The sequence below is a fragment of the Pseudorasbora parva genome, chromosome 12 (genome assembly GCF_024679245.1).
Source record: "Pseudorasbora parva isolate DD20220531a chromosome 12, ASM2467924v1, whole genome shotgun sequence".
Classification (NCBI taxonomy): domain Eukaryota; kingdom Metazoa; phylum Chordata; class Actinopteri; order Cypriniformes; family Gobionidae; genus Pseudorasbora; species Pseudorasbora parva.
This window is the reverse complement of record NC_090183.1, coordinates 12,743,892-12,760,408: the sequence shown is the minus strand read 5'-3', so window position 1 is coordinate 12,760,408 and position 16,517 is coordinate 12,743,892. Positions and strand designations below refer to the sequence as shown.

Genomic DNA, 16,517 nt, shown 5'->3' with positions numbered 1-16,517 from the left:
TGCATCAGTTTAACCACACAAAGAAGACTTTCGTTTTAAAATGTGAGTTTTATTATTTAATTAGAATAAATAAATATTTAGCAGCCTAAATATTAAATATTTAAGGAATCTACCCCTTCAGTTGAACCGGATGAGATGTGATATAATTTACCATAAATGGACAAGGAAGTGTGACGCCTCTGTTCAGCTGGGTTGTCATTGGCTGTGACTTTATCGCAGAACGCGCTGTGATTGGACTATCTGTTTTAACCATATAAAACGGCGTTTCATGTTACAAAGTATGTTTTGGTGTTATTATTACGTCAGTTATACGTTAAACTAACTATAAAGTGTCGCTATGTTGTGAGAAATGACTCCTTTACTGAGAACCCAACCCTAACCCTAAGCATTTCAGCACACTTCTATGAACTACAGCGCCATGTTTCCCATTGCATTGATACAATGACAGATATATGGGTAATGTAGTTTAAAAGGTTTCATAATGAAACAATAAATGTTAAGTAAATTACATATTTAATGGACAACTGGATATTAAAATATGTTCATTGTGTAAACCTTTATGACATATATGAGGGCCAAGCTGAAATTGTATATTTTACTGTGAGCACTTTTAAATAAACCTTTATGGCAGCTTTCCATATATGTCTGAAAACTGTGGCCAACATTATTTAGTAAACATTGCATATGCAGTTGTCCTGCCAATTTTCTCTGTGATACGCTAACCAGACTTTGAGTTAAAGCCATTTGAAATATGCTTTTTTTTTGCTCTTCCAGGGGCCACTACTGGGTCCCTGGAGGTGTAAGGGCAGTACAACATACACAGATCTATTCTCCTCATCACGTACAACAAACTTTGAGTCACATTTAAATATCAGAGTATTTTGTCTTTTCTATTCTAACGTCATGCTTGTGTACAGGTTTTGATATTGTAAGACCATCTGATGAAATACAGAAATATTTGAAAGAAATGTTTTAAAATAATAATTATTAAGTTTTCTTTTCTTTTATGGATAAGCACTAATAAATATAATGGATGAACCTGCAACAACTTGCCATTATCCACTTTCCAGAGTAAACAAAAACAATTTATATTATTTACACTTCATTATTACTATTAAATATAGGACAATGCACCATTAAGTAAAATAACAAGAGACATTGTCACAATTTCATCTACACCCTCTTCACGTACCTGGCATCGAAAATGTGCATGCTTTAATTCTTATTGCAGTAGTAGATGTACCAGAATGATCAACATGGATCATCTTCAGTTAAGCTTGAAGTGTTTGTAATCCTTCCCTTTATTTCACTGAAAACTGACATACTTGTCACAGCATGCAAGTATATACAACTTTTTGGAGCATTGTACCAAATATAATATAACCAGATAAAAAATGTTTACTTCTCAAGTAAAATATTCTTGGTAATTAATAAGATAACCTAAATAAACTGGTTGAATGTGTATTTACTGTACCAAACACCATACACAATACTCACCATACTTTATCACTCAACACTTTATTGGAGGATACAGTATACAGTTAATAAAGTAGAATAAAGTCAAATAAGATTCAAGATAAATAAAAATGGGTTTTAAAAAACACATTAACATCATATTAATCCATTCACAGCTGCTGAAGCCACACAAATGAGTGCCACATAATCCCATCCAGTCAACTATGATACAGAAAACAGATTTGATATAGTGTTGGAAAATAATGATTCATTATTACAACTAGACTGGTTTCTGTCTCTTCCCTCTATCATGTTCATGTTCTTCTTCTTCTAAACAGTTCGCCCACTTGTACCCTACAGTATAATCAATGTACAGATGATGTGATCACTGATGTTGTGTAGCCTTTTCTCAACCAGAGGAAGAAGTCGTATAATCCGGTGTTCTCCAGTCCTGGTCTAAAAGTAAAACAACAAACACAATTCAGATTAAGTTTAATGTACAGTCAGGTTAACCTATGTTCTTCAGTAAACTCTCCACCTCAAAATGGGCAGAAATGCCAATTCCTGATTTAAATTTACAAAGCAGCAGTCAGTACATAAAATAATATACACATTGAAGCATTATGTATAATATTGCAGCCCATAATATTAGCCAAGTACTGAACAAAAACTAATTTACCCATATCAACAGCAACCTTTTAAACAGTAGATCTTTTATAAAGATCTTTTAGAAAGGCATGGTCTCTTCTGAGCCTTTGTCAGTGATGCTAGATTTCTTTAGTTACTTGTTTCAAGAGCATCACTTGTGATAGCCTTTACAATATAAAATTGTTCAAATACTGCAATACAACTTTCATGGACAGAATTAAGAAATAGGTACCCAGGCACCAGACTTACCATGCTTATGAAGCACCCATGGCCATGTATAGTTCTCAGAGAGCAGAGTTTTTGCCTCTTGTATTCCTCCTTGGCAGCACATCTTTTTCCTGTAGAATTTGTGCCTTCTCTTGCTATCCATCTTAAAACACAAATGCAATGTGTTTAGTCTGTGGAGTATAAGGCCTTGTTTCAAGCCAAAGAACTAACCAGATATTACACATAATTCAAAGAACATTTACTATTTGATTCCTAATATGTCCCAACTCATTATCTTCTAAAGCTACCCAGAACCATCCATGGTCTACAAAACAATGGAGAAATACATGGAGTTTATAACAACTAAATGCTTTTTCCCACACTTGTCTGCTTTTATCTAAGACAAACAGACGGTGCAGTTTTTAAGAACTGAAGGCCAAAAGTGTAATAATAATTGTATCAAAAAGGGAAAACAAATATTTACCATTTTAAATAAATTCAAGATACAGAACCTCATTTGCTTATTTTAGGAGTTATTAAAAGATTTAGACATGAATAATGGTACGTATTTTATCAGAGTAGAAAGAATGATCACTGTTGAAATGAATAGTCCTTTGAGAGATCAACATCAAATTTTGTACTACATATTACAGCATTGCTTCAATACAAGACATACCAATGGACTTGCGCACTTTTCTGTCTTCTTCGGGCACAAGATGTCCATCTTCCTTCCTCACCCTAAACAAATGACTTATTTTCTTAGCTTGCTTCGATATAAGGTCTGGTCTTTCTTCTCTTCTGTAAAACAAGAAAGTCTCACTTACTCTGTGCAAATACTATTGTTTTTAAAACATATAAATTAAGACAGTTACAATAAAGTTAATTTACCATAAGATTAAGGTGAGCATTTGATGAGTATATATACTAAAAACTGTATATACTTTAGTATACTGATACTGATAATGTTCAACTTTACCTGTGAAGGGCTGATTATGGCAAGATTCGCTGAGAATCACTAGAAGCTCTTGTGAGGGTTGACTCTTAAAAGAGCTGTTGAGTTTGATATTGTAGAGATCTTTTAAACAAAAATAAATAAATAAAAGTAATCTGCAAGTAATCCTGCAAGACAGAAAGAAAGAGGAAATTGTATTACATTGCATGCAAGTTGTGAGTTCATACATAACTGTTTCTTGCTGTAAAAAAAACGTTGCATAATTAAATGTTAAATACATTTATTTAGTAAGTTCACAGATATGTGTGCATTCCCATTATTAAAAGTATATAATAGCAAGCTATATCATATGAATTTGTTTGAAAATGTAGATAACTCACTTGATTTTGTGGTCACATAAATTATTTACATGCAAACGGGACGTTATAAACATTGCAACTGATCTGATTAAGAAAAAATAATCGAATATCTGATGTCATGTGACCGAAGTGGCTTTTTGAGGCTTTTGCATCTGAACTCTTCATATACAAATACAGCTCTGGAAAAAAAAATTAAGAGACCACTTAACATTTAGAAATCCATGTTAAGTGGTCTCTTAATTTTTTTCAGAGCTATATGTACGAGAATCATACGAATTTGACAACTTGTTAAATCTTGTGAATTATTAAGACTTTGGGAATATGTTCTTACTGATTGAGCTATAGGATTTGTAAGAATAAGTAACAACAAATGCTAAATAAAATGTTTGATAAAGGGTTCAAACCAACTCATACATACCATTACAAATATTTGCTGTTGCAGCTTTCGGTTTTCTCCGTTACTTCTCCACAAACAAGAATGGGTTGACTGAGTCCGAGAGGCCCTTTTGGTCTTTTCAGGTAAAAAAAATAAAAAAAAGAAAGAGAGAAAAAAGTCATAATATATAATATATAGCATTATAAAGTATACTATTTAAATAACAATATTTGGATTTTACATTAAAATGCATTTAAAGCATGGTAATTGTTGTGGCTACTGTTTATTTACAACAAATATCACATTAAAACTACCAATACTGTGGTAAACGCATGGCAAGTGTTGTTTTTTTTATTTTTTTATTGTGCTTCTACTACAAATGCCACGTTGGAACTACACTAGTAATTATTATTAAATATTAACAACTGTTTAAAGGTCTATAGCACGTCACGTGACAGTGTTAAATTACCCTATTAGCAAGGTGTGTTTATTTAGAAAGGAAAGAAATGCAAAGCCTCAGTGGAGATGATGACAGATACAATGCAGTGACTGAACATGATCAATAACGACAAGCAGAAAATACTTTATATCAAATATTAGGACATAATATGTATGACTACTCACCAACATGTGGCACACGTGATCTGATGCCAAACATCGCGATGTGTTCTGAATGAGACTTCTTCAGCGCGATTTCATACCGATAGAATTGCCGTCTAATGTTGACGCCAAAGGTTTCCCACTGAAAGCAATTGGGTTCCCAGTTCGTCCATCGCGTGACGCCGAGGGGTCTTACCTGTGGCGTCTTCAGTGTGACGCACGGGCGCGGGCCGCGCGCCGCGCGCCGCGGATAGAGACGGTGATTGCTTTTGGGTCTTTTCTTCGCACAATTCAATCGTTTGGCCTCGGAATAGTTGGACTTTTTCAATAAAGTGTGCCTGTTGTCTGTTACAGCCTGTGTTTTATATCATATAATACGCAAATGGGTAGGTTTAGGGCGGGGTGGGGTTTGACTACTGTTTCAAACGTGTATCATAGCGTAAATAAATGTAAATACAATTGTGCTGGCTGATTAAATTGAGAATCACACTCCAACATGTCATAATGGAAAAATTATAACCCAATAAATTCCATCATGAAGATAACATGCACATGCCCAACACGTCTGTTTATGACGTCCTAGGTTTCTCATTGAAATCAGTGGATTACCCAGTACGTCGAAAAATGGCGATTTAGGGGTACCCTGTGCGTCAACAGCTGACGTCAGGGTCCCTTGACCGTTCGGCAACATTTGACGAGTAGGGGTGAGACTGTGTTGTAGAAAAAAAACAAATACGGTATATTTGAATCATTTGTTCAATGGCATATTTTTTTAAGAATATGAATGAAGGCCGGTATCAATGAAACAGATATGTCTCTAAAATATTTCCCCACCAATTATAACCAAACTTATAGCCATTCAACATTACAGTGTAACTGAAAGCTTTTTTAAACATTTATTAGGCTTTAAACTTAAAAGAATCCTTTCATAAACCCATGTCATATATACCTGTGTCCTTCCTGTCTTACAGGTAGGAAATGGGCTACAGAAATTGAACAATGTTAGTCTGCACTGCATAAATTATAATTTAAATATAGATTAATCCTTATTAAAGCTACAAAAGAGTGATTGACATTAATGACAAACAGCATGGCTGCTGTCGCTTTAAGATCTGCTGCTGCAGAACTGACGTGCTCACGCGCCCCTTTTCCCTCACAACTCTTTAAGTTCGTTTAAGACATTATTTAATGAGAGTACTCAACAAAATGGACCTTTTTTGGCACAATTCTTTCTTTGTGTTATAATTTGCTCAAGCACAAAAGAGAACTGAATTCTGGCGTGCACTGTCTGCTCATGATGCTGATGCATAACCCACGAATTGACAATGCGTATCATAAGCGCGTGAAAAGTCATTTTGGCGTATAAATCGCACGGTAAATACAATTCATGTTATAGATACGGATTTCATGAGACCGTGTTCGAAGTTAAGAGCAGGAAAGACAGCCGTGAGTGCAGTGAGTCATGGATGTAAGGGTAGAGCAAGTTTACATTTTTTTATAACTTTTGTAATGCCGCAGTTTTGATTATATAAAAATATTAATTATTTGTAATAGAGCAGGCACTTTGAGTTTTTTATGTGTTATGTTATAGCCCTGCTTGTTTTTATTAAATATATGTATTGACTGCATGATCATTTTCACCGTATTATTTACTGCCATGCGAGCCATGCAATTAGCTGTTAATTGTAAGACTTGCTTTGTGAAGTCTTCATATTATTTATGAGCGGTAGTATTGCCATTTCTTTTACACAACGGTCTACAGGTTTACACACTCTCACGTGCTTCTTCCATCTGCCGACGGTGTCGCCATTTCTCATTTCATTTTTGTGAGACCGCCTGGGTTCGAGCATGCGTCAAGTACCGCACATTTTTCTGTCTAGTTTGCTTTTTATAAATAGCCTAATAATTAAAAAACCTAATTAATGCGTAGAAAGCAGCGTAGGCCTACGCAGCCATAGAGCCAAATATAGAAAAGCACCATTACATTGCTCTGGAAGCTTTGCATCAAATCAAATCAACTGAAATTCAGAAAGCTTTCAGTACAGATGACATTGACTCTGATGATTACATTGCAGTACTCTATCTTAGTAAGCAATCACAGCAGCCTTAACCCTATTAAGCCTAATGTATCATATTTGATAAGCAAATTTCTAAGGCCTCTAAATTATCAGCATGACAACAGCCTGTTGTACACAATCTGCTTCTGTTGTTTATTGGTTATACTTTTTTTTTAAAAAGCTAAAAAATTACAGAAAACTACAGCGTTTTATCATAAAACTAAGAGCCCTATTTTAACGGTCTGAGCGCATGGTTTGAAGCGCATGACGCAGGTGCACTTAGGGTGTGTCCAAATCCACTTTTGCTAGTTTAACGACGGAAAAAAACGGTCAGTGCTGCAGGTGCATGGTCAAAAAGGGTTGCATCTAGTCTCTTAAGCGTCACAAACACATCATGCACATGTTCTAACCGATGGCCATGAGTGCAGTTGCTATTTAAACAACGTGGGCGGGAAAATGATCACTGCGTCAGGTTGGAACTAGCAAAAACACTTGCCTTGTGTCGCATTGTGCCGGGTATATGATAGGGCCCTTGGCATTTTATGCAAGTAGTTTGCTATACTGTTATGCTACATCCGAAAACTTAGGCAGCTGACTTGTTGCCTTGCTGCCTTACCAGGCAATGACTTCACAGACACAAAGGTACCACACAAAACTGATTTCAGAAAGACTTCTGAGGCAGCATAACGGTTTGATCTACAACAAAATAGAGAGAGCTTTGGTGGAAACCCAAAGATTTATGTGATTACTATGATAGTAATTTCTCATTAGAAATGACATCAGACGTAGAAAATGCTGGTAAAAAACATACATTTACACAAACTTGGCCACCACCTGCAACTTTCAGACACCTTCTTTCTTTTTAGCTTAACTGTCACAGAATGGAAAGCACAGGATTGTGGGATATCAAAAGCAGCGAAGGATACATCTATGCTGCCTTCAAAAATCGATCAGATGAAGGATTCTTAGGAGGCAGGAAACCAGGCTAACATTGGATTTGGACATGCCTTGATGCCTTCCTACCTTGAAATGTGTCCTCTGAAGGCAGCATTTTGCAGTTTGCGGTCTGAAACAGGGAAAATGTTGCCTTCAGAGGACACAATTCAAGGTGAGAAGGCATCAAGACACGTCCGAATCTAATGTTTGATTAATTTCCTGTCTCCTGAGATACCTTCATCTGATAGATTTATAAAGGCAGCGTAGATGTATCCTTTGCTGGCTTTGATATTCTACAATCATGTCCAAAAGTTGCATTGGCTGGTCAGTGTCTGTGTAAATGTAAGTTTTTAAGTACAATTTTCCGCTTCTGATGTCATTTCTAGCGAGAAATTGCTAATAGTAATTAAATATTTCTTCAGTTCTCACCAAAGCTCTCTATATTGCTGTAGATAATTAAACTGTTAGGCTGCCTCAGAAGTCTGTCTGAAATCAGTTATGTTGAGGTGCTTTCATGCACAAACGCTGCCTGCAGAGTCATTGTCTGATAACTGAGGGAACAATTCAGCTACCTAGGTTTTCGGACGCAGCCTTTGTCTGGCCTCATCTGAAGCTGCGGACTCACTTCGCTTGCTAGAAGTTCATGTGATATGCTACCAACGTTGTTACTTCGATCCAGTCATCATCTAGTCTTCCCACGTCTCTTTGTTCTTGTGTGTGTGTGTGTGTGTGTGTGTGTGTGTGTGTGTGTGTGTGTGTGTGTGTGTGTGTGTGTGTGTGTGTGTGTGTTCGCTCTGCAAACCTGTACGACATGCTCTACAAGCTCATGTTCTCATTTATCTCTCTATTGATCACCTTTACCCATTTGTGGACTGTGTTCCTGCCGCTTCACTAATAAACTTGCCTGCTTCAATTAATCCATTTACTTTAATTACTTGATAGTTATTAAGATCATTATAACGAGAAGGTTATAACCATCTCAGTAATTTCCAATCAAGCTATTTTATCTTACTTTTTGGTCATATTAATATCAGCAACTGCACCAATTTGAATAATTCTGCTCCGTTTCTGTGAGTGTTAATATTTTTCTATATTATACTATATAAGCCATAAAAGCCTAATGTGTCAAATATGATACTTTTTAAATCTTTAATCATTTTTATTTCATATGTGTTAAAAGAATAAGACCATGTGTTTTGCGTGGCAGCAAGGTGAGATTTTACACTGTTTGCAGTACGTCAATTGCGTGGGGTCTCCGAGGTGTCTTTGTTCTAATGCAAAAGGATCGGCCCTAAGGAATTTATGTTTTGATATTGAGTGTGTTTGGTTTAGTGTTTTTGACATGCTCAGCCTCCAAATTTCTTGGAGGCTTTGATCTTGTATACTTCTATGTCCTCTCACTCATCGACTCAACATCAACCAAACACAGCAAAAGGAAGAATGTGTCACCTATATGACTAAGGCTGGCTATATTCTGAACCACAGAAATCCTGTTTCTACACTCTGTGCAAACTATGCCAGGATACCTTTAAACAGATGTAGAATATTTTTAGTCAGCTTTGCACAGGATTGTCATCTAACACTCAAAGTGTAAGTGACACATACCATACTAATTGGCAGGAGAGTTGCAGCAAACTGTCACTGGAGTTAAGGGTGCAATGGTGATTGCAGGTTTGTTATCTCAGTAACTCACCCTACCTCTGATTGAATCCGCGACATCCTAAGGGCAAATTTCTGCCATGGGCACTTAGGGGGTAAGTTTACTTACACTAAAACAATGTACACTCTAAAAAATGCTGGGTTAAAAACAACCCAAGATGGGTTGAAAATGCACCGACCCAACAATTGGGTTGTTTTAACCCAATGGTTGAGTTGTTCTTACCCAGCAATTGGGTTGTCCTAAGCAACATTTAACCCAACCGCTGGGTTAAAACAACTCAACCACTGGGTTAAAACAACCCAATTGTTGGGTCGGTGCATTTTCAACCCAACTTGGGTTGTTTTTAACCCAGCATTTTTTAGAGTGTACTAAAAACATAAAAGTTTTACCTTTTGTGTTGTTCGTGTACAGACAAGAATGTTGTCAAAGTGATCCTTCACTCTAAAAAATGCTGGGTTAAAAACAACCCAAGTTGGGTTGAAAATGGACAAACCCAGAAATTGGGTTGTTTGAACCCATTAAATGGACCCATTCAAACAACCCAATTTCTGGGTTTGTCCATTTCCAACCCAACTTGGGTTGTTTTTAACCCAGCATTTTTTACAGTGTTGTTCACTCGGATCCACGGAAACTATTAAAAGCGATGTATTATTCATGCCAGGCCAGTAGTTGGCGTTGTAACTTTGTAAAGAAACACTACATGTGTATATAGACTGAACACGCAATATGCATAAAATCTACATAAATTACAATTTGTGTTTTTGTGGTTTACATGGAGATAATAGCAGTATCGTTTTCAATAACTGGCACTTTGAAAAGTTTTCAAAAAGTTTGCTTTTTCAGGCCACCAAAACAGTACTGTTGTCGTGTAAATGTTAAACATAAATAATCTGTTTTTAGTTGAAAACGGTGTCGTGTAAATGGCCAAGGGTTCTACTTTTTGCCTTTTTTGGTTTGGTGGTTTTGTATGTACTCGCCACAGTGAAAAATGTTATCAAATGCAGGAGACATAAAGCTTGTGCAGTGTTGCGTTCTGCTGCATATGAAATGTTTCGTGAATTTATATGACCAACTAATAGTGGATTTACAGTAAATATACAGACCCTTTGGCTGAATTCAAAGAACACAAACTGATTGATAATGCTATATTTTCACACAGAAGGTTTTTGTGTGTGTGATGTATTAAGGCCAATTCCCACTAAAGTGGCAGACGCTGTCCAATGGCAACAGACACTTTGTCTGGTTTTGACTCGTGATTGTCCACATTAGTCACTGTGTGTTTTGATCTTTATTTAATCTAAAAAGCAGCATGACATAACATCCAGGTTTGTTGCAGTATCGAGTTAAATCCATATCTAAAATCTAGTGCGGGGGTGTCTAAACTCATTCCTGGAGGGCTTGTCCTGCAGAGTTTAGCTCCAGCTTGCTTCCAAACAAATGGAAGTTTCTAGTATGCCTAGTAAGACCTTGATTAGCCGCTTCGGGTGTGTCTTCATTTGGAGCTAAACTCTCCAGGACAGTGGCCCTAATCTTATTATTGCAGAGATGAGTGGGTCTGTATCTCTTACCATTGGAGAAAGCGTAATGGCTAACTTGGATAACATGAGACACTTCAGCCTAATGCTTATTGACAGTGATGTCAATGCCCACCGTACAACGTTAAAATGCATTTAAATGCATAATATCAGCATCATATGAATAAATGCAGTTATAATAGTCATTACAATTCAAGTCATATCATAACTGGTGAAACCTGAAAGCCATGGAAAGAAATCATCTGTATTTTTTACTTTCTTTAATATATATATATATCATTCAATATTACTAAAATATAGTAGTTACTTAAATATAGTAGTGCCGTAAAGGAGTCCTACCTGTCGCGACATTGCATTCTCTGCCGTCTCTTGTAAAATACGTTTTTTACTATAGTAAAATCTACATATCATTCCCAACAAACTATTGCTTAGTGTAAAACATGTGGATAGGCAATTCATTAATTAAATGATAAACTGTTTTCTAACAGAAGCGGTTTATTAAGTGTAGTAAAGCCTTTTCTCTTTTTTTGACATGCATTCTTTTGTCTCCTTTCCTGCGTACCGATAAAGCTGGATTAGCATTAGCTGCTATGCTTTTTTGTCTAAAGGTTGCAAGATTGCTTTCCAGTGGCTTTGAATTGGACAGTTATACTTCCTCTTTTGTCCTTTTAAATGTTATCAATATTTCATTCACATGAATTATTTTAGTAAATTTTACTTCAACTTCAACAACACATTCTACTGTGTATAACCTTATCTAAATGTATATGTATATCCCCTGTGCATTCTTCATTGTCTGTACAGATGTACATTTAAATAAACACTCTGTGTGTGTGTGTGTGTGTGTGTGTGTGTGTGTGTGTGTGTGTGTGTGTGTGTGTGTGTGTGTGTGTGTGTGTGTGTGTGTGTGTGTGTGTGTGTGTGTGTGTGTGTGTGTGTGTGTGTGTGTGTGGTTTGCCTTTGTTATTGACAAAATCAAAAACCCTTTGACAGCGAAACCAAAACCATTACGCCTATGGGTTGTCCCCATATGTCACAAAACAAATGTGTGTGTGTGGTTTGCCTTTGTTATTGACAAAATCAAAAACCCTTTAACACCGCTTGTTCACAATCATTCTGTGCTTTTTCTTCAGGTGGTTTCTCATTGGAGTCCGTCCTCACCTCACAGGCACTTCTCAAACTCTGCAGAATGAACAGGGCTTTTAACAGGAGAAAGGGTATGAGAATAGAATAGATTTAATTCCTGCAATGTCAGCTGCCAATATGCCAACGAGCCTGACTGACTGATAAAGACGACTGTGCATTTATGAGGCTGATGGAACTACAGACTGTTTATAAACTTGTTTTCACAGAATTTTACATTAAATTTACCATGAAACAAAGTCATTGAAGAACATGGCTAAATGTTTTGTATTTGATCACTAGTTATGTTTTTTAGGTGCACCATAAGGGATGCAGTTCTTTTGCTCCTGGTAGAAGAATCTCAGACTATTTAGTTTCAAAATATTTTCTTTGGGAAAGTAATTAATTCCAGACCCAAACTGTGTTAAAACTTGTTAAATTGGGACACTCACTCAAGTTTCACCACCACACTTCAGGTTTTCAAAGCTTTGTTTCTGGCACTCATCTCTGTTCTGTTTCCAATTCCAAACTTCCCCAACACACGCACTTTGGCTAATTTGAACATCATGGAAAGAACTGGATTCATAGGTGACATAGGTTAGCCTACTTCCCACAGAAAGTGTGCCTTCTGGGCTAATGTTTTATTAATGTCAGTGACAGAAGAGCCTCTGGACTTGCTGGCATGGTCACAGCCAATGTTTGGCAAGTTTATCTCCAGCCACAGACACTGCAGTAGTAGGTTGCTTTGAATATTTTATAGCTTTCAATTGGGATTTGCTCATTCGCTGAAATTATCTTTAAGTCCAAACAAATGCACTCACTCACGACTCTCTCTCACTCAGAAGGTGATAATGCTGCTTAACGAACTAGAAATGACTTGAGACTTCACATTCATTGACCTTTACAGTCACTGAGGGACACTGTGTAAACTGTTGTGCAGCATTTGCCCTATTAATGACAAACGATTCAAAGGGAATATTAAAGATTTTAGGCATAAATACATACATACTTGAGTTTTTAATGATTCATGCCTCCCCAATACATAAAAATTATATTAATATTAAGAATTGATCCATGTTTACGTTTTGACTCTTTTGGTAGAATATATATTAGAATAAAATGTGAAAATCTATTTAATATGAACTACAGACACATTAGTTAACTGATAACTATACTAAATGTTTTATAACTACCTGAATTAATCATAAATTACAGTAGGAATACATGTTAATAAAGCATGTATTAGCACTAAGTAACTATTACTATGTCTAAATATGTATAAATGTAAATTTAAATAGTGTATTAATCCTTTACTTACCATTTCTAAATGATCTTAGGAACCACTGACAAATCCTTAATAACTGGTTTGTAAATAATGTAATATTTAATTTAGATAAATCGATAATTAATAAAGTATGAAAATAGTTATTACACACATTATAGATATGCTTATAATCAAGAATAAAGTATTTATAAAGTATTTTTGTATTTATAGTAAATTCTGTAATTTCTAGTAAAGCTTTATAAATGATGACTCAACTACGAAGCGGGCCTCAATGGATTGGACTTGTTTGTTTAGCACATCCCACTGATGTTCGTATAGATTGAGATCTTGGGAATTTCGAGCCAACAAACTCTGTTGTGCTCCTCAAACCTTTCCTGAACATTTTTGCTTTGTGGAGGGGTGCATTATCATGCTGAAAAAGGCCACAGCAACCAGGAAATACCGTTTCCATGAAAGGGTGCATGGTCTGCAACAGTGCTTAGGTAGTACGTGTCAAAGTACCAACCAAGGGCCATGTGTTCCTCAGGTAAGCGACGGGTAAAAGAAAAAGTGATTCATCAGACCAGGCCACCTTCTTCCATTGTATCCGTTGTCCAGTTCTGATGCTCACCAAAAGTTCTGTTGGGGCTTTTGGCAGTGGACAGGGGTCAGCATGGGCACCCTGACTGGTCTGCAGCTATGCAGCCTCATATGCAACAAACTGCGATGCACTGTGTATTCTGACACCTTTCTATAATAACCAACAGTAACTTCTCAAGCAATTTGAGCTGCAGTAAATCGTCTGATTGATCGGACCACATGGGCCAGCCTTCACTCCCTACGTGCATCAATGAGCCTTGGCAATCCATGACCCTGTACTGGTTCACCACTGTTCCTTCCTTTGACCACTTTTGATAGATACTGACCACTGCAAACTGGGAACCACCCCACAAGAGCTGCCGTTTTGGAGATACTGACCCAGTCACCTAGCCATCACAATTTGTCCCATGTCAAACTCGCTCAAATCCTTACGCTTGCCCCTTTTTCCTGATTCTAACACATCAACTTTGAGAAATAAATGTTCACTTGCTGCCTCATACGTCCCACTCACTAATGTCTTGGTTATGTATATAACCCTCATTCCCTGAAGGAGGGGATGGAGACACCACGTCGGAGACTGACTTATAGAAATCTTGTGAGAGCCAATCTACTTCGAGTACAGAGGACAAGCGTTCCCATTCAGTCGGTCCCTTCTGACTCCACATCGGAGACCGAAAAATAGGAATCCCTGCCAATGCACCATGGCTTCTGCCCCCTTCCAGTGCTCTGTGTGAGCCTCCTGAACTCTTACTTGATGAGACGAGGTTCACACAGAAGTCCATTACTACTCTTCTGCATGACTCGCTCAGTGACTTATTGGATAACACTAGGAAAGCATGCCCTCTAGTAGGAGAGAATGCTGCTGAGCTGTGGCCCACAACTGAGGGGGGGCTCTCCCAAGGGAAAGACACAGGCTTCCGTTTAGAGCGACTGTGGAAATATATATGGGATCCATGCAGGGACACTCATATAACCAGTACCGGTTCTAAAGGATTCAGTGGCAAAGGGCCTGATGCCAGACGCTCTGCCACGTCCAGCACAGATTGTGATGGAGGACTCGACAGAGTCTGCTTCTGGAGAATATAAGTGCTGTAGCGTCAGTAGCGTCAGCAAGGCTCGCAGAGACCGTACAAGGGAGGCCAAAGGGACCACCGGCGAAATGCAGGTATCAGGCTGGGGTAGCTGTCTCGTGGAGGCAGACCAAAGTGAGGTGTGAGAGAGCTGTGGAACACTTACCTGATTCCACGAGTGGGCAGAGGGTACGTGAGGAGGCCCGGCTGCATCCTTGAGCTGTCCACTGCTGCCTTCTGGCGAAGGAGCCCTTTGTGTCAAGACGTCATCTCCAGAAGTTTCTGACCCTCCCTCTGATGTAGCGATGGACATCTGATTATCAAGAGGAGCCCCCGAAGGATACGGATGGTGCACACCTCGTGAGAAGCCCACCGCGTTCCAACAGCAGCTCTACTGGCTGCAAAGTGCAGGAGGACTGAGGGTTCCCCAAGATTTGGTCCCCTGGGGGAGACGTGCTTACCATAACCCTCAGATTACCCGTGCCACTGCCCAAAGTAACCCTCTGTAGAGTGGGGACTCAACCCCTTGCGAGAGTCTCGACCATAACTCCAAGATGGTCATGTTGCCACAGTGAGAACAGGAATCATCCACCAACGCTGCCTCAGCGTACTGAACGCACAAACATAAGATGCAGCGCTGTGACCATCCCTCGGTGACAGAAAACCACTGCATCCAGAATCACACAGATAAAGTCATCTTGAAAAAGGCGCAAGCTACTTGGTGCTGAAGCACAGAAGGGGAACGTTGCAGTGACACAGTCAGGGATATAGTGCAGCCTAACGTGCATACTCTCTCTCACGAAGGTGCTCTCTTACCAGCCGTAAGAATGTCTTTGTGGCACTCTCCACCTAGAGAACCGAACCAGCCTTTGTGTTTGTGCTTATGAACAAAAAAAGAGAGATAGTATGAAAAGCACGCGATCCACTGCTGTGCCGTCACACTAACACCAACTGAAGAGATCCACTTCCAAAAGGCAGCCTCAGTCAGTTCCACTGTTTTGTAGAGAGTGATTTCAGGACTAACCATCCTCCACCTTGGTTCCGAAGCAGAAAGCTAATTTGATGCCTCATTTATACCTGTGCAGTGTGGTATGAGAAGCTGGTGCAATCATTGCATGTCAATGTGCATTGGCTCGTTTAGTTACACTCAAGTAGATTGGCTCTTGTGAGCGAGATTCCTATTCGTCAGTCTGTGACCGACTGAATGGGAACAGGTGACATGACGAAGAGATAATCATTGTCACCTGTCGGTGATCAGAATGTCATGCATGATTGGTGTATATCAATTTTTATATTGTAACCGCTTAAAAACAAGCATGAGGTTATTTGCTCTTGGTTATTTAACTGATTTTAGCTGGTTTATATCGCCCTGACTCACCAAAATAGACCAGGATGACCAGTGAAACTACCTTGGTGGAACATGGTGTGTTTTTTGCAACTAAGGATGACCTTTATTTAGGGGAAAAGGTTGCATCAGAATTTTGCTTCATGTTCACAAGATAAATAAGCCTGAATGGCATGATAATAACTTTGGTAACAGGTTGTATTTTAACATCTAAATGAATGCACATTAAGTTACATCACCCATGCTCTTGCTTTTTTACCAGTTGTTTTGAATGCTTACCCTTTATGATTATTTGTGTTTAAACTGACAGCTAAATGGTGGGAGCATTAAA

At 38.1% G+C, this 16,517-nt stretch overlaps 1 protein-coding gene and 1 long non-coding RNA gene across 8 annotated transcripts in view; one reads left to right on the top strand and one right to left on the bottom strand.

Annotated features, from left to right (window-relative positions):
* The window catches only part of gulp1b (GULP PTB domain containing engulfment adaptor 1b), a 100,807-nt gene that overhangs the window by 52,738 nt on the left and 31,552 nt on the right, over positions 1-16,517 (top strand). For 6 of the 7 annotated variants that reach the window (XM_067459179.1, XM_067459175.1, XM_067459178.1 and 3 more), the window contains exon 2: positions 11,919-12,002. The exons of the other annotated variant lie outside the window; for it this stretch is intronic. In XM_067459179.1, the coding sequence (XP_067315280.1) occupies positions 11,919-12,002 (84 nt within the window). The remainder of the gene's footprint in view (positions 1-11,918; positions 12,003-16,517) is intronic. 7 annotated transcript variants of the gene reach the window in all.
* Positions 1,530-5,305, bottom strand: LOC137093503 (uncharacterized). The gene is made up of 6 exons (XR_010908472.1): positions 4,622-5,305; positions 4,040-4,132; positions 3,287-3,429; positions 2,987-3,108; positions 2,353-2,473; positions 1,530-1,911 (listed from the first exon to the last, which is right to left on the bottom strand). It is a non-coding gene; the product is annotated as an uncharacterized lncRNA (long non-coding RNA).